The 18,643-nt window shown below is 33.1% G+C and overlaps 2 protein-coding genes across 2 annotated transcripts; both read right to left on the bottom strand.

Moving 5' to 3' along the window:
• Positions 1-8,710: 8,710 nt before the first annotated feature.
• LOC140055170 (uncharacterized) lies at positions 8,711-10,208 on the bottom strand. Its single transcript, XM_072100414.1, has one exon. It carries the CDS (start codon positions 10,065-10,067, stop codon positions 8,895-8,897), a length of 1,173 nt encoding a protein of 390 aa, XP_071956515.1. The 5' UTR covers positions 10,068-10,208; the 3' UTR covers positions 8,711-8,894.
• Positions 10,209-10,953: 745 nt separating this feature from the next.
• Positions 10,954-15,655, bottom strand: LOC140040904 (uncharacterized). The gene is made up of 4 exons (XM_072087178.1): positions 13,975-15,655; positions 11,930-11,976; positions 11,349-11,375; positions 10,954-11,037 (listed from the first exon to the last, which is right to left on the bottom strand). The coding sequence occupies exons 1-4, from the start codon at positions 15,653-15,655 to the stop codon at positions 10,954-10,956; spliced, it is 1,839 nt and encodes a 612-aa protein (XP_071943279.1).
• Positions 15,656-18,643: the final 2,988 nt, after the last annotated feature.

The following is an 18,643-nucleotide window of genomic DNA, read 5'->3' as shown; positions in this document are numbered from 1 at the left end:
CCACACAAATGTAAAGGAATTTTGTCTCTTTTCGACACAGTTCGTCACATTCAATAGAGCGCATATTGCATAAACGTTATCAATTTCCTTCCAATTTTCAATAATGTTATTACTTAAAAAATTCTCCTTCAGACACATGAATTTTATTTTTAATTTGAAAATTTAATCATACTAGATGGTACGCTCGCTTCGCTCGCGTACCATCTAGGTCGTGCCCACAGATGGTTCTCGAATAACTGGCGATTTCAAATGTACGTACCGCAGGACTATAATACATTGTCGTTTACAGAAACGAATAAATAGACACGATGATTTATGTACAGTAGTCAACTAAAATTAGCACCCTGGGAATTACTTCCGAAGGAGAAACTCATCACAAAATGAGTCCAAATTTTTTATTTGGACTCATTTAAAGAAACCCAATTTGTGTTTTGTATGGGTTTTTTTATATTAGGGTTGAGGGATGGGAAAGCGGATAGGTACAAAGAGGAACAATTTTTAAATATATTCTTTATCCACTCAGTAACGAAATATTGTTTTCGTGTTTTATAGGCCTATAAATAATATACCTCTAAATACAGTAAAACATTTGCGATTTTCTTAAAACTGTCACTGTCATAATCAATTGAAATATTAAAGTACATGTCACGATACACCACTACGACGTTTATTTTATTGGTAATTATTAATTAATACAAACGTCGTTGAGAAGGAACTGTCAGTATAAAGTTTATTTGTATATAATAATGTGTTTATATATCTAACAGTAGATCCTATCCACAATCTTACTAATAAAGTTTATCTGTATATATTTTTATATTACATCTAACAGTACTTTACATCTAACAGTACTTTACATCTAACAGTACTTTACATCTAACAGTACTTTATATTACATCTAACAGTACTTTATATTACATCTAACAGTACTTTACATCTAACAGTACTTTACATCTAACAGTACTTTACATCTAACCGTACTTTATATTACATCTAACAGTACTTTACATCTAACAGTACGAACATTCACAGTAAGAAATGTTCGATTCAAATGAGGACTAAAAATAGTTAATAGATATTTATAGTATTGTGAAGTTTATTCTCAAAGGGCCCATATATTTACCTACCGTATGTGTTAAATCAAGGGCTCATAAATTTACCTACTTGTGTTAAACCAAACTCTGGCAGACTGAGAGATTGGGATGTTCCATTCATCGCAAATCAATACATTTGTATAATCTTATATTAAATCTATCAAAATAGTATTTTTTAAAGAAAATCGGCCTGTCTTCAACATTATGATGGTGTACTCTAGCTGTTCAACCGGTTTTCAGCTATTAAAAACAATTATCGTAGGAGATAGGAAAATGCGAAGCCTCCTCGCATTTTTGTGGCGGGTATTTTTCAAGATGGACATCCATTAGACAGTGTATACCACGATCGGAAAAAACCCCTATTTGGGGCAAATCGTTGAACCTAAATTCGTTTTAATCATCAATAACTAATTATCTAACTTAATTTAATTAGTAAACAGGGTTACATCAGGTGGTTAAAATCAGTACCGAAAGTACGAACCAACTTTATATACCATCGAGTAAAAATTGTAGAAGTAAGGTGCGATTTACCGAATTTTGCCCTTACGTAAATTTATATATAGATTCAAACAATTAAATAAACGCGAGTGGTGTAAAATAAAAACTAACCGTCAACTAAACGATTTTGATCGATGCTATGCTGTTTGTACAATCGCTGTGGTGCAGCTTACTGTTACGATGCATTGCGGGATAGCCTAACTCGTCACCGTGACGAGTTCAAATCTAGTTGTATATTTTCTCTATTTATAATTTTGATTACTCTTTTTCTTTACTTTATTATGTTTGTTATATTTCCAATTACTGTACCACTTATTTTAACAAAACCATTTAAACAAATGGATTGTTTTAATATTAAATTTGTGAACGGTATGCATTTTTTTTTATAACAAAGGATTCAACTCCAGTGGAATAGTCACTCAAAGATGGCTGGTAGTGTACCATATGACTAAAACGATGTTGTAGTTCTTTAATATACTGTATATATATAATAAGGCTGATATAAATACTTATTATATAGTCCGGTATAGGCTCAGGGGGATCAGGGTTTTGTTTGGCCTCCCACTTTTTTTTTTGCTGGGCATACTAACACTACGATTTTATACTACAGGCCTAGTCAAGCCTTAATAAAAAGAGATTATTCAATTTAAATCGACATTCATTTAGCAAAAGACTTACGAATTTATTTTACAAGTCAATAGCCTAATTACAACCAAAACCATTTATTACTACTAATTATTAGTTTTACGCTTAAAAATACAAATTTGAACTACCAAACACCAAGACGTTTGGATCTTTTAAAAAGAACTTATGGAACGCGCAGGAAGGATGTATCACCTGGCGCGTGCGTGTACGTCGTGTAGGCCTACTTCGCGCAGTCAGTTAGTCTAAAGTGGATGCACGAGTTTATGACAGGCTCTTTTTAACGATAACAGCAGGGAGTTGCCGTATCATCTGTGGTGGGTGTGCGTCGAGTGTGTCGTGGTAGGCCGCAATGAACTTTTTTTCTTATTTCAATACTTTTTCGTCCGTATGTCTGGCAGTGTCACATTCTTCAAAAATGGCATATGGCGCTCTATAAATAGTGAAGAAATTACACCAAATTATATAGTCCAGAAACACGAATCTGTTCCACTAAACAATTTAAACAATCCACCCCGCCATCAAACCTGGTTGGTTACGGACCTGGTAATGTCCTAATTGATGCTTTAATCTCATGAATGATTTATGATTTTTCTGCCTGAGAAATTTCGTCATAAATATTAGTAATACTAATAATAGCCATAGATATATTTTCCTGAAACTGAAAGTCGAGCGGTGCAGCGACCGAATACGTAACACCACGGCCGATTTGAATTGCGACCTTTCAGTAGCACTGATCGGTTATCATGTTACTACTATACTAGCGAAATTCTAGCTGCTAGGTAGTAAATTAATTACTTAACCATTGAGTATATCACTTCATGAAATAACATGCCTAGGAGGCCTATACCTAGAAGTAATGTATAGTAACTAGCATAGCTACCTTAACTTAAATATTCATCAATCATTAGTATTGTAAGTACATTATCTTTACAGTGAAATCAAACACTATCTTTGGTGAAATCAACCCGTTGAAATGTGTATGTCACATGTGTCTCTCTATTCTCCTCCAACCACGTGTCGTGTGGCGTGGTGTGTGTGTCCTCAAGAACCAAAGAATAAATATCACAAGAATTAGTAATCCGCGATTTTCCCTGTAACAATAATATTGTCCATGTGGTAGGGCGCCGCCATAAGTGAGGATGTATCCGGGATGTATACAACTTTTTGTGACGGTTAATTTCACCAAAGATAGTGTAGTAGGAAGATGTTACACTTCCTATTCGTTCAATGCAAATAAAAGCGAGACAACAATCAACATGGAGCTAAATTTAAAGGGCGCCTCGCACGTCGAGTAGGGATACGGAAAGTTATTGTATAGGAAATAGGCTATTATAACAGTAGAATAATATGATTGTAAAATTAAGATTTAATACGAATTAACATATAAAATGTAATTTTATCTTTATAGAAAGTGCAAATGAATCATATTTACATGCTTTGGAATACAAATGTGTGTTTCAATTACCTGGAATTGTTTAGGTACCTGGAATTTATCTACCCGTATTTTATTTCTTTTATTTTAATGTTTTTATTTGCAAATCAATTGAACCTTTTAAAATTATTTACATTTAATTGTTTATCATTGGACAGAGATAGAAAATTTAATACCTAGCTTTAGAAACACTTCTTCATCAGAGTGAATAAATATATTAGGAGCTTATAGAGTGGTAAATAGGCCTACAATGTGTATGCCTATATAATAATCGATTACGTTTGGTTGATATTTAAATGGGTAATAAAAGAGAATAGGTAGTTTATGGCATGTAATCAATAATCAATCAATCAATCAATATTTATTATAATCAATAATATCATACAAATAGTCGATCTGCATACACTGAATACGGTACCAGTAGGCTTGTACATTATAGGAATTTAGGACTACGAGTATGTTTTTTTACTGAAAAAAAAACCAATTATTGTTAATTATCTATTAATTTTAATAATTTAATAATACTGTAACTAATTTTTATATTATGCTTGTAACACTCCGAACTTTCGTGCATTCATCGTAATTGTATATGCCCTGATTATGTAACGCCTAACATTATTGATACTATTAATTATAAGCCAATGAGTTCATTATTGGTAAGGTTATATCAAGAAAAAAATATCCGTGGGGAGGCCTACTTTACCCTCTTTCATTATACTACCCTTACAAAAAATGTTCTATCTATAGAAGTTTTTAATTCTATGTTAATCTATAGAAACAGATAATTTCTATAGAAATGAATTTACAGATTCTACCCCTAGAGTTTTATAGAAATTGCAGAAGAATTGCTATCATTTGTTCATAAATCATATATTGTTTGTCAACAACAATACTGTATACTGTAAAATTTGCATTATGACTTCAGACTTAACTGGGGTTTACCAATAGGTAAGAGTTTTTATGGGTACGGGTCAGTGGTGGCACCAGCGGGGGGGGGGGGGGGGGGGGGATGGGGGGGGGGGCTACGGGGGCTCTAGCCCCCCTCCCCCCGTCGGGGAACACGGGTACTTTTTGTCGGGGAATATAATATACAGTAAAAAACGTTCGCGTTCACTTCATATAGCTTCAGCGCCTAGAAAACCACGACGTTCCATTGACCGTGAGAGTACGTCAGAGGGCTATTATGCACTTTTATGCATTCATTTTATTGCCAGCGATCTAACTTACTACTAAACATTAGCTAGGTACGCACTTGTCTGGCGGTATCCCTCAGTACGAATCGTTCAACGTTGGGTCGAGACGCGTGATATCAAGTTCCATCCAGGGACCAAAATGTGTAATGTAGTTATTTTCTAGGCGAAGTTTACCGACGGTTACCGAAGGGAACACGGGTACTTTTTGTCGGGGAATATAATATACAGTAAAAAGCGTTCGCGTTCACTTCGTAGCTAGCTTCAGCACCTAGAAAACCGCGACGTTTCATTGACCGTGAGAGTACGTCAGAGTGATATTATGCACTTTATATGCATTCATTATTGCCAGCGATCTAACTTACTACTAAACAATAGCTAGGTTCGCACTTGTCTGGCGGTATCCCTTTGTACGAATCGTTCAACGTTGGGTCGAGACGCGTGATATCATGTTCCATCCAGGGACCAAAATGTGTACTGTAGTTATTTTCCAGGCGAAGTTTACTGACGGTTACATCGTGTACTGCGTCGACGTACGCTACACTACAGCAAAAACGAATTATGTTAATTGTTCGTATGTTCACCAATTTTTTAAATTTACAAGTAACCTTCTGTACCGTGGGGCACCTAAAAAACATTTTTCATCCATTACTAAACAAAAAAACATGCCATTTTCGCTTAGCCAACATCTTATTATAGCTAAGTTATTACATTTTCAATGTCCTGTATGTCATGAATTTCTCACCACTCGGGAGTCCAGATGGTACGCACGCATACACTTGGGAGGAATAAACTTATTTCCCCGACTGAAAAAGGTCTACGCTTGCGTTTTTTAAGCCTCTAGGCCTGATGTTTCCGAAGTATAAAATGCAATTTTTTGAAGACCTGCAGCTCTAGTTTTAAACAGTTTCTTAGCTCAGCCCCAACAATAAAGCTGGTCATATTTCGAAGTACAAGAAGTGCATTTTCCGGGACCTAACATCTCTATTTTTCAAACATTTCTTAGCTCAGTCACAACCTTGATAGGGACTTATATATTTTGTTTCATGTTTTGAAGTATAATAAGTCCAATTTCCGGGACCTCCAACTCTATTTTTCTAAATTTTCTTTGAACTTTTATTTTTTAAATTGAAAAATATAGATTGAAACAGTCATCGCGCATCGTTTTTTTGCACGCAGTATTTTATTTATGCATTATAAAAAATGGAAAAAATGGCTACCCTAAATCTGATTAAAATGACCTCAAATGACGCTAGAACGCGTTGCTTCCGGGGGCGTCGCCCCCTGGACCCCAACCGGGGGCCCTTGGCGGCCCCCTGGCCCCCAGCCTAGTGATGCTCGCTTCGCTCGCATAGCCCCCTCGTCGGGGAATGTAGCCCCCGCGTCGGGAAGATCCTGGCGCCACCCCTGAGTACGGGTTGGTTTGGGTACGGGTTGGTTTGGGTACGAGATGACCAGCATCCATTCATGAATGCGTCTACAGGCGCGCGTAAGCCTCCTCCTGATCCTAGCTCAGTGTTTACAGTCATGTCATGACAAAACTCACTCCAAATAAATGTATTAACAATTAAAAAGATCCAAAAACAGTATGAAAACATCATATTAGTTTTTAACTTTGTATAATAAAGACAAAAAAGAAGTTTTTGTTTGTTTTTTGTAGCTTATTTCTACAATTTATTGCCGAAAACACCATTTTCATTGGCCTTTGCCATTGCGCTCCTCATGTTTCAGATTCGTCTATCTCTACTCGTCGTGAGAGGCGCCCTATCTCGAGCGGTTCTCTAATTTTTTAGCGAAGTGTAACATCTTCCTACTTACACTATCTTTGGTTTCACTAATCAAAGGCTGGACCACCGGTAGTATTTTCATCATTAAAAAATGTTATCAACTACATGCCAACATCATGTTAAATGCTGTTTGGATATTTAATTGTTCGTTTTAGGCAATTTATTTAGTAAAAACTGCCGTATAAACAGTTCGCTTTATCAACCGGGCGCTACGATAGCGTGACCGGGCGTGTTGGTGTTTACGCGTTTTCACGAAGGATAGTTTAATAATATTCCTATATTTAACTTGTTTCTGGTAAAACAAAATAAATGTTAATGAAATTTAACATTTTATCCTGTTAATAACATGTATTTTATACTAATTTATATCATAAAAACAATACTTAATTTACCGGGCGTAGAGTAGTACGCGGCAATGGTAAAGAATAGGCCGTGTTGAGTAACGATTCGTTGATTTTTGGTGTTGCTGTGTTAGGCCTTTTTTGTGAACTAATTTAGCATGTTAGTAAATAATTGTCTGTAAAAGTGAATGTACACTAGTTTCTTAATAAATATGTATTATAAAATAGTTTACAATTGCAAAATATATTATCATATTATAATTCTATTTAATGTGACATGTATAATCTATTAAATCAAGTCTTATTTAGTATGTATACATCCGCCCTTATGAGGGCGGGCATCACTCTCTGGAGCTCAGCTCTCTGTTAAAAATTAATCATGCAAAAATCGCGGAATACTCATTCTTGTGATATATTCTTTGCCTCAACCAAAAGAGCATATAGGCCTATCCCGGGAGGCCTATTTTATCTTGCAAACATGATGAGGCATCAAAGGAATTAATTAACGTCAACCGAATACTACTAGTAGTTTAGATTTAAATGAAATTATAGTAGGATTCAAAGAGTTTCTTCATTTGAATAATTTATTCTGTTCATAATAATTTTCGTTTTGTAGGAGCCTATATAGGCTTACTGTATATTATTTCGAAAATTTTACTAGAATGCAAGGAAAAATAGAAAAGTGCTCGAGACCAGGACGACCAAAGTCAAGATGGTTTGATAGAATAAAAATTGGACAACCTAGGCCTACTCATATAATATATCAACTTACTGAAGACCGACCAAGTTGGCGATCCGTCTCAATTCATTGTCACTATAGCCGTCAGCCATCGGAAAAACATTTCCTCTATGTTATAATTATTTAAAAAAAAAAATCCATTTTAGGCCTCATTCTTTTTTCAATTATAGGCCTACGCCTTTTATTGTTTTAAATTAAGAAATTTTATAAAAATGTCTTTAGGCCTATTTATGAAAATGTTATTTCTTAAGGTTTAATGCAAGCTTGCAAATGAAAATAACAATTTCTACTGAGTGATCAGTGATGAATTTTGTAACTTTAAATTTAAGTAGCAAATAAAGAATAACTTTGCCTTTGCATCATATACCAAATTAAATATAATTAAAATAGCAATAACGACATAACTTAAGTGTGCCTGTGTTGTCTTTTGTGTAATATTATTTTAACACATTTAGCTATCGTAAAGAAAAATCGGTGCGATTAGTAAAGGCAAATAGAGAATGGTATAGGACATCTTCAATTTATTGTAGTAGAGGGTTAAGCGTTACAGCCACAAAATTAGAACAATAAATAATAAAAACCAAAGCTATATACAATAGAACGAAAATGAATCATTTTGTGTGGTTTAAGTCCAACACTTCACAACAACATAACTTAACAAATACAGTACGATACATAACATACCAGTATTGAAATTGTGTGCGATTTCATACAGTACACACTGTACGGTAGAACTTGTACTGTTTTGTGATTGGCCAAAACTACTGTTGCTCAAAAATGGGCAAACATAACAAAAAAGAAGCAGATATTAAACAAAACGATTTGAAATAGTAATACAACGTACAGTATTCACATTGTATGATAAAATTGACACTTATTAAAAAGCAGTATTATTCGTTTAAAACCTATGTCATAACATCAACCTCCTAAAAATGATGTAAAATTCATAGATGTTCTTTCCTACAAGAAATCAATCAAGGCCAATCAAATTAAAACTTATTTAATACAAGAAAAATACTTTTAATGGAAAAAATAAATAACGCTCAATTTCTTCTGTTATTCTAAAATGCACTGGTATCTTAATATTATTCGCTGTAAAATTAAAATAGAGACATTACACATTGTGTACACAATGTTCGGCTCTCTTGTGTGTATTCTCACATGTTATTTAAAATGTATGCAAGTTATAAATGTTACCATGCGATGTCTCTTCTGTGCGTAAGTTAAACATATCATTGCAATTGGATTTGATAATATAATCTTCACATTCATTCCCTATTGTGTGTCTTTCCAAATGCATTTGGAAGCACCTTTTATCTTGGTATTTCACTCCACAATATTCGCATTTATACCGTGGCTCTCCATGTGTTTTCAAATGTGATTTTAATCCTTCATTTGTTTTAAATGTCTTCCCACAATGTTCACATTCATATGGTCTCTCTTCTCTGTGAATTCTCAAATGTTTTTTTAATATTCCATTAGAGGCACATTTCCTCCCACATTGTTCACATTCATATGGTAAGTTTCCTGTGTGTAATTTCAAATGTGAGTTTAAAGACCCATTAGACTTAAATTTCTTTGTACAAAATATACATTCATATGGCGTCTCTTCTGTATGTACTCTAAAATGATCTTTCAAATTTGCATTAGCTTTGAATTTCTTACCACATTGTTCACATTCAAATGGCGTCTCTCCCGTGTGAGATCTAACGTGTACTTTTAATTTTCCACTTTGTTTAAATTTTCTTCCACAATGTTCACATTCATATGGTGTTTCTCCTGTGTGTACTCTCAAATGTTTTTTCAAATTCTGACTGCAGCTAAATTTCTTTCCACAATGTTCACATTCATATGGTTTCTCTCCTGTGTGTACTCTCAAATGTTTATTCAAATTCCCCCTTTCTTTAAATTTCTTCCTACAATGTTCACATTCATATGGTGTTTCTCCTGTGTGAATTCTCAAATGTTTTTTGAAATTAGCATTCTGTTTAAAATTTTTTCCACAATGTTCACATTCATATGGTGTCTCGCTTGTGTGTATTTTCAAATGTTTATTTAAAACATCAATTTTGTTAAATTGCATTCCACAATTTTCACATTCATACGAAGTTTCTTCATCGGTGCATACTCCTAAATTCTCATTTTCTTTATTCCCAAAATGTTCAAATGAAGTTTCTTCGGTGGTGTGTATTTCCAAATTCTCAATTTCTTTTCGTTTTTGATCATGTAGTTGAAAATGCTCGTAGTCTTTTAACTCTTTAAAATGCACATGTATTCCTAAATGTTCCTTCAAATCACTTAACTCAAATTTATCTCCACAGTGTTCACATTTGTACTTCATGTTGGTTTTCCTCTTTTTTACTTGATCGATTAGTTTTTGTTTATCAATAAAGTCAAATTTCAATCGTCGTTCTCCACATATATCTAAATAAAAATTTGAAAGAAAAAGAATATAAAAAGAATGGAAATAATAAACCCTGTATTTTTCAGTACACGTACTGGTACACGTGGATCAAAGTGGAAAAGTTCCCATTAGTACATTTAACCAGGGAGATGTAACAACATTCACCAGCCGCCTGAGGTAAAGCTGTCCAAGCTTTCCAGAAAGAATCGAAGAACGGACGCAGTGGGTAACTTTTCACGTCATGGATCCAGAAGGAAGGGGAAGCCCCACACCCCTCAATTTTAATGTAAAATATTGGACACTTCACTTCATTTTACAACTTTTATATCCTGCCTTCTGGTTCCGCTATTATTTATAAATTAGAATAATTTATATTTACACTGAAAATGTATAGGGAATCGGAAAACCTGTTTTTAATCTATACAGTACTGTAGTTCTCGTATCGTCGTAAGAAACATGGTCCAAATACATACATGTAACATTATACACCGTGATTGCCTCAATTGAAAGAAATAGTGAATACATCTAAAATATTTAAATGTGTACGAATCATAAAAAAACTCCTCTTTTCCTTTGCTAATACACAGTCCCTCAATTGAGTACCTCAATGTTTATGCTGCTAATAGTATTTAGAATGTTGAACACAAGTAAACTTTTCAAAAAGTAAGGAGAAAAAGAAAACAACAGAAATGGGTGTAGAGTATAGACAATTTAGGCAAACACAACAATTCGTAAAAACTTGGAAGGGCAACAATTAACGTATAAAAGTTTAAACTTAGTTGTGGCAACCCTACCTACCTACCTACCTAATTATCGTCTCTCATCAGTCGTCCACTTGCTGCCTATTAATGGAATGGGAGGAAAAGAAGTCTTCAGCAAGACCGGCAGGACACGTAATTGGCTGAGACTGTATATGCAAATTAGATTATTTTACTAATTGATTGTAATGCACCCACCGGGACAATAACATAAAACAATTGTTAGAGTGGCGTGGCGATGAAATTGGGTGGACTTGATTGAACACTACAATAGAAATTGCATAATACAGTAGGATACACGCCTTTATAATACTTTTGAAATTCTACTTTTTCAAAAAAATATTTGTGTATAATTGTAAAGGTTGTGTTAATTGACTATTATATATTAAGTCAATTTGTTTTGAAACAGAACAATATAACTTTTAAATTATCATCTGATCTGTTTTAATTGAACACTTACCCTCAATAAAAAGTGAGGCATATTCAGCTGAAAGTGGTAAAAAGCAAATTATGTATTTTTAATACGAATTACTATAGAATATATAAATTATGTCATAGCAATAACATAGATGATGAATATCACTTTCTGTTAATTTGTCCATTCTAAATAAGTTACGTCATGAGTTATTACCAGTTTAGTTTTATAATTTCCCTTCTGAAAGTAAGTTCATTATTTTAATGGCTTCCAGAAATATCACTTTAATGGAAAATATGTCTAAATACATTTTTTGTGAATTAAAAAAAGAAATATTTCTTTCTGCATCTAATTTTTGTAAATAATATAATAATATGTACAAGTATCAAGTATCAAGTATCAAGTATAATCTTTATTCGTTCCCACAAGGAGAAAATTTACATTGCTCGTCTTCAAATACATCATAATTACAATATATAAAATAACATGACAATACAACAATACCAATATTAAAAACTCACAACAAGAACATATTATTACATATTATTTCATGGTGCTCATCTGGATGAATGTCGCTGATGTCTCCTGATACCTGTGGGCAGAAAGGAGAAAAGATATCGGTTTACTTCGGGCCTCTGGCCTATGTGCTGTATAAATGCCCTTGACCAGAAGTCTAGAGAAGAAGAAGTATTACAATTTGTTTCAGTAATTCAAATAATTACAAATAAACTTACACATTGTTCATTTGACTAAAGTGAGGCATATTCAGCTGAAAGTGGTAAATAGCAAATTATATATTTTTAATACGAATTACTGTATTACAATTTGTTTCAGTAATTCAAATAACTACAAATAAACTTACACATTGTTCATTTGACCATCATGCTTTCCTTTTAGAACGTCTAAATTAAAACAACACTAGATTAGTATTTGTAGCAGACAACGATAAATATATTTCAATTTGTGTTATTTGAATTAAAGGAAATCATATATTTAGTTCTAATATTATCTGAATAAAAGGGACAAACGAAAGTATTCATCATAATTTGCATACTCTTTTATTACTATTAATACGATTCCATCTTCCGTTCATGTAAAAGATTTAGCACCATTAATATCCAACAGAAGAAACAAACAATAGAAAATAGACACACACACACTTACAAAAAAGTACTGTTTTTACTTTAGTGGTTGACTTTTGTTACGTTACCAATTGTTATAATAATTGTAAAAGGTAGGCTACAGTGTTCGAATGTACGCTGAACGTCTTGCAATTATGTAGAAAAATTAGATATTATTCCGCTTTTCATGAACGTACGAATACATTTTCTAACGTTTTCTCCAACCTCCGTATTAAAACAGGAACTGAAGTTTTTAGTCGCGTGCAGCGCGACTCTACAACTCACTATGTCGGTCCGTCGGTTGGTCGGTAGGTTGGTCATAAACACTAACTTGAGCACGCGACTGCAGCCAGCCACCTATATGGCCTTGTTTTAAATTGAAACAAAAAGACAAAGAAAAATGATCAAAAAACGAAAGATTTAATGTCAAACATGTTTAACTTCAACCATCATCTGTACCCTGTCATAATGACGCTAATTGTTTATAAACGAAAAAAAGACATATGTCTGCACAAATTAATTAATTGTTTAAAGGTATATTTTGAATCTGAAAAAAATAATTTTGTTAAATGTTTTGTTGAATATGCCATTTTAATGTTACATAATAGTTATTCACTTCACTATTCACCACAAATTGGATCGGAAAAAAAATATAAACGTAAAAAAAACTGTAAGCTAAAGCAGACAAATTGTCTGGAAGACAATGTGTTTTTGATTGATTTTAACCGGTTTGGGGGACAATACATCTTTACAGTATTAGTAACTTATTAGTAACTTATAGTTTAAACATTATCTAACCAATGTATTCTTCTAAATATATTTACAGTAAAATTAAGGATCAGGTCAAAAGTTATACTACTGAACGGATGAGGTTATTTGAGATAGTCACTGCGATAAACATTACACCCTCCCCTCGATCCCTCCTACAAGTATGCCTAAGTGTAGTTACGGCAGTAGGATAAACTTTATATGGCCCCCTAGTAAACTTGATATGGTTAAATTAATAGTATAATGTAATTGTCATTCTGGTTAAATTCGATCCCACAATGTTCCCATCTCATATGGTGTTTCTCCTGTGTGTAGGCCTATGCCTATTAATTGTTCCATTTCATATGGTATCTGTGTTCTGTGTATTAAATGTTCCATTCCATATGATGTGTCTCCTGTATGTTCATATTCATATGGTATCTCTCCTTTATATTCCATTTCATATGGTGTCTCTCCTTTATGTTCCATTTCATATGGTGTCTCTCCTTTATATTCCATTTCATATGGTGTCTCTCCTTTATGTTCCATTTCATATGGTATATCTCCTTTATATTCCATTTCATATGGTGTCTCTCCTTTATGTTCCATTTCATATGGTATATCTCCTTTATATTCCATTTCATATGGTATATCTCCTTTATGTTCCATTTCATATGGTATATCTCCTTTATGTTCCATTTCATATGGTATATCTCCTTTATGTTCCATTTCATATGGTGTCTCTCCTTTATGTTCCATTTCATATGGTATATCTCCTTTATGTTCTATTTCATGTGGTGTACTATTTTCTTTATGTTCCATTCCATATGGTGTCTTCTCTTTATGTTTCTTTCCATATGGTGTCTCTCTTTTATGTTCCATTCCATATGGTGTCTCTTCTTTCCAATCCATTTCATATGGTGTCTCTTTCTTGTATGTTATAAAATTAGTTATACATTTCTGTTCACATTCATAAGACGGTATTTCCTTTTTTATGTGTATTCTCAAATGCGATTTTAAATATTCAATAGTTTTGAATTTTATTCCACAATGTTCACATTTAGATTCAGTCTCTCTCTTGTGTGCTATAAAATTATTTATACATTTTTGTTCACATCCATAAGATCCAGATGGTGTCGCTCTGAGTATTTTCAACGGTGATTTTAAATTTACATTACCTTTGTTCTGTTCCAAATTATGCGATGGTGGCGCTATTGTATTGTGAATTCTCAAATGTATTTCCAATTGATTTCCTCCTTTAAATTTCATCCCACAATGTTCACATTCATAAGGTGTTTCTCCTGTGTGTATTCTCAAATGTTTTTTGAAGGTCTCCCGATATTGGAATTTCTTACCACAATGTTCACATTCAAATGGTTTCTCTCCAGTGTGAATTCTCAAATGCAATTTTAAATTTTTATTGCCTCTAAATTTCTTTCCACAATGCTCACATCCATATGGTCTCTCTCCTGTGTGTAGCATCACATGTTTTTTCCATTGTCCTTTATCGTTAAATTTCTTCCCACAATATTCACATTCAAATGGTTTCTCTCCAGTGTGAATTCTTAAATGTAATTTTAAATTTCTATTACCTCTAAATTTCTTTCCACAATGCTCACATTCATATGGTCTCTCTCCTGTGTGTAGCATCACATGTTTTCTCCAGTTGTCTTTATTGTTAATTTTCTTCCCACAATATTCACATTCATATAGTTGCTCTCCTGTGTGTAACCGTGTGTGTACTATTAAATATTTTTTTGAGCTAAATTTCTTTGAACAATATTTACATTCAAATGGTTTTTCTCCACTATGTACTCTCAGATGTTTTTTTAAAGAACCACTAGCTCCGAATTTCTTCCCACATTGTTCACATTCATATGGTTTTTCTCCTGTGTGAATTCTGACATGAACTTTCATTTCCCCGCTTTGTGCAAATTTCTTCCCACAATGTTCACATTCATATGGTGTTTCTCCTGTGTGTACTCTCAAATGTTTTTTCAAATTCTGACTGCAGCTAAATTTCTTTCCACAATGTTCACATTCATATGGTTTCTCTCCTGTGTGTACTCTCAAATGTTTATTCAAATTCCCCCTTTCTTTAAATTTCTTCCTACAATGTTCACATTCATATGGTGTTTCTCCTGTGTGAATTCTCAAATGTTTTTTGAAATTAGCATTCTGTTTAAATCTTTTATTACATTGTTCACATTCATATGGTTTCTCTTCTTTGTGTATTTGCAAATGTTGTTTCAAATCTTCTTTTTGTTCAAATTGCTTCTCACAATGTTCACATTTATATGAAGTTTCTATGGCAGTGTTTATTTCAAAATTCTCACCTTCTTTCTCATAGGGTGTCTCATCTTGTGGTTCAACATCGTTTGTGTTTTCACATTTTAACTCTTTAAAACGGACATGTATTCCTAAATGCTCCTTCAAATCACTTAACTCAAATTTATCTCCACAGTGTTCACATTTGAACTCCATGCTGATGTTCAATAAAAAATCTTTTTTTAATGATTTTTAAAAGTTAATGTTGCTGTTGAGTTCGTCCTAATTGCGATGAAATTTCTTCATAATTATAGGCCTACTGTAAATTTAAAAAATCCAATAAATATAAATAAAATGTACCTAAGGTACAGCGTGGCATATACTGTACTGAATAAGGGAGTAGTAAAGTAGGCAATAACATTGAATAAACATGCACTGTTCAACAAAAAACTTGTGGGTTTGGATCGATCGATTACTTTAGGCTTGAAGGAGCCTAGTACCGGCTTTTTTAAATGTTTTTTTTTACCTGTTTTTATCATGATTGTTTTTAATATTGTACGACTACGGTTTCAGCCATTGGCTGTTTGTGTCATTTGAATAAAGATATACCGATATATATATATATAAAAGATCGTAAAGTATGGAAGAATTAAAGTAATAAATGTATATTTAAAAACATTTTTAAACAACTTACGGAATCCACAACTTACTACACTAAAATGTACACAAGTTACTGTTTAGTGCAATTGCATAAACAAAAATACACAACAAAATCCTGGTACTTACCTATACCACTGCCGTCTTCTCAGTGATTGCCATTGTTTCACTTCCTGCTTAAAACTTAGCAAACAACAGTTTTATCCAAGGATATTCTAACAAAGAAAAAACACCTATAATTAGATTATGCTGTACTTAAATTTGATTGGTCGAAACTATAGGCAAATAATTGACCAACCAATAACTTTAAAAGTGCAGTTTGATAACAACCCAAGGCCATTATTGATAATTACATTACAATTTTAATGAAAGCAAAAATGTTTGTTGTTGAATATACCATTTTTGTTTGTGTAATGTTGACAAGCTGGTTGGCTAGATAATTATTAAATCCTGGAGTTATAATTATTTATACGTTGAATCATGACTTCCCTCTCACTATTTGGAGTTAGTTACGAAAACCATCGTAAACCATGGAGTACACTCCATGCGTAAACGTGTAAAACAAACCGCACTAAATTGTACAGATTGTGAATGGGAAAAAATACATAAAACAATTAAGTTGTGGTTGTACTTACCATGGTACAGTTCCCGGCCTTTTTGTCCACTTCTTTCGCTGCCTGCATACAAAATAATAACAATGAACAAATAAAGTAGCAGTGGCCTTCATCCACTCAGACCAGGCGGAAATAATGACGGACAAAGACATCTCGTCGCTTAATAGTTGGCCTACTGTACTTTGATTGGCCGAGACTATTGAAAATCTACATGTGGACGTGACGTAGTCAAGAATTTAATTAAACAAAAGATTTTAAAAATGAGGGTAACAAAATCAATGGAAACCAAAGTACAATAAAACCAATTAATAGTCGCTGGCACAGAAAATATTGTTACAAGCCGTGACTAAGAAAAGAATGAAACATTACTGTATAAGTAATTTATAGTTCTAACTTTATCATTATTTTAAATGCTGAAAATACACATAACATTAATTCAATGTTAGTAACTGCATAGAGATGTATAAAGTTATATAAGAAATAATAGTAGTATTAATACTACTATTACTGCTATTAATAATAGTATTTTCTTTAGTCATTTTGTGTCATTTTGTGTATCTCATTCTATTAAAACTTACATCCCAATGGTACGCCCTGCATTGTTAATTAAGCACCACTGATAAAGATCAACTGATAAGGAACACAACGCACTAATAAATAGGCCAAAACAAAATTGTAATGATATGTAGGCTTTAGACAAAATCAAAATATATTTAGGACGACCCAATTCATCATTACAAAAGGAAACAATTTCTATTAGGGTCCAGTGACAGGAAATTTCAAAATAGCAAAAAAAAAAAAAAACAGCTAAATAATATTCTGACGCGATCAACGATTTTATTGTTCTTATTGATTTGGTACTCGATATGGGTTTGGTAAGTGTTGTTCCTCAACAACTGCAGGCTCTTCAAATGCTCCAAGGTCTCCAACAAAGACATCTAGTTGGGCTGCAGGTTCCTCTGGAACAGGTCGCACACATTTATTACACGTCCAATCAATGTAGCCGTCGCGGATACCAGCAAGATAGGCAGCACGTGTTATACCAGTACCGCAAGTTCGATGTTGGCACTCCTCGCAAAAAACAGCCTCCTGGCGATGATTAACAGGTTCTCTACACTGGATACAGTCGTTCATTTTTGTTGCAGTCGAAGATAAATCAGTTTGAAAGTGAACATGTACGTACTAGCACCCCCCCCCCCCATTTAATACAGAGAGTAGACCATTATTTGCGCAACTATTGTGTGCCTTTCGCAAAGGACACTTTTTACTATTGACACAAAATTACCTTTGATTTACACATCTTCCGAATTTTTGGTTTACGAAAAGCAACCGAACATTATGTTTTGTCTTATGTGTTTTATTATATGCATTAAATCAAAGCGCCTCAAAGACAAATGACCAATTATCCTATAATTATGATGTATTGTTTCTATAATGAATGAAATCAAAGCGTCATCACAAAGACATACTTTCTTTTTGTTCAATATTGTTGCTTTGATTTGTTTGTGATTAGCACAATATAGGGGATTAGTATTATTTGTTTTATAGAAAGTATGCACGCATTTTGATGATGCCGTTGTGTTGACTGCATTTTCTAAGTAGATTGAATCAACGCAAAGATACTCATATCATTTTAAATCATTTATTTCGTTTTTTTATTAAACTAATTATATTATAATATAGCAGTATATACATTCTACTGTAATAAATGTAACTCATTCAGTATTAATTCACATTTAAACATAAAACGAAATATATTGTACTATTCGATTTATTTTATATATAAAGCTGCTAACTGTTTAAAAATATTATTTGTGACACTCTTAAATACAGTATTTTATTTTCAAATCAAAATAAATACATCATAAAAACATCGTTAACTTGAAATTATATTATAATAGTATAGCAGTATATACATTGTAATAATATAGTA

Source organism: Antedon mediterranea, chromosome 1 (genome assembly GCF_964355755.1).
Source record: "Antedon mediterranea chromosome 1, ecAntMedi1.1, whole genome shotgun sequence".
NCBI classification, from domain to species: Eukaryota; Metazoa; Echinodermata; class Crinoidea; order Comatulida; family Antedonidae; genus Antedon; species Antedon mediterranea.
This window is presented reverse-complemented; position numbering and strand designations above follow the sequence as displayed.

What these genes read in the sequence shown, in the direction of transcription:
- LOC140055170 (XM_072100414.1), bottom strand. Translation starts at nt 10,067, where the DNA reads ATGAAGTACAAATGTGAACACTGTGGAGATAAATTTGAGTTAAGTGAT.
- LOC140040904 (XM_072087178.1), bottom strand. Translation starts at nt 15,655, where the DNA reads ATGGAGTTCAAATGTGAACACTGTGGAGATAAATTTGAGTTAAGTGAT. An exon ending in AATGGAACATAAAGAAAATA is followed by an intron (nt 11,977 to 13,974) that starts GTACACCACATG and finishes CTTCTTCTCTAG; the next exon opens with ACTTCTGGTCAAGGGCATTT. An exon ending in ACATAGGCCAGAGGCCCGAA is followed by an intron (nt 11,376 to 11,929) that starts GTAAACCGATAT and finishes TACCACTTTCAG; the next exon opens with CTGAATATGCCTCACTTTTT.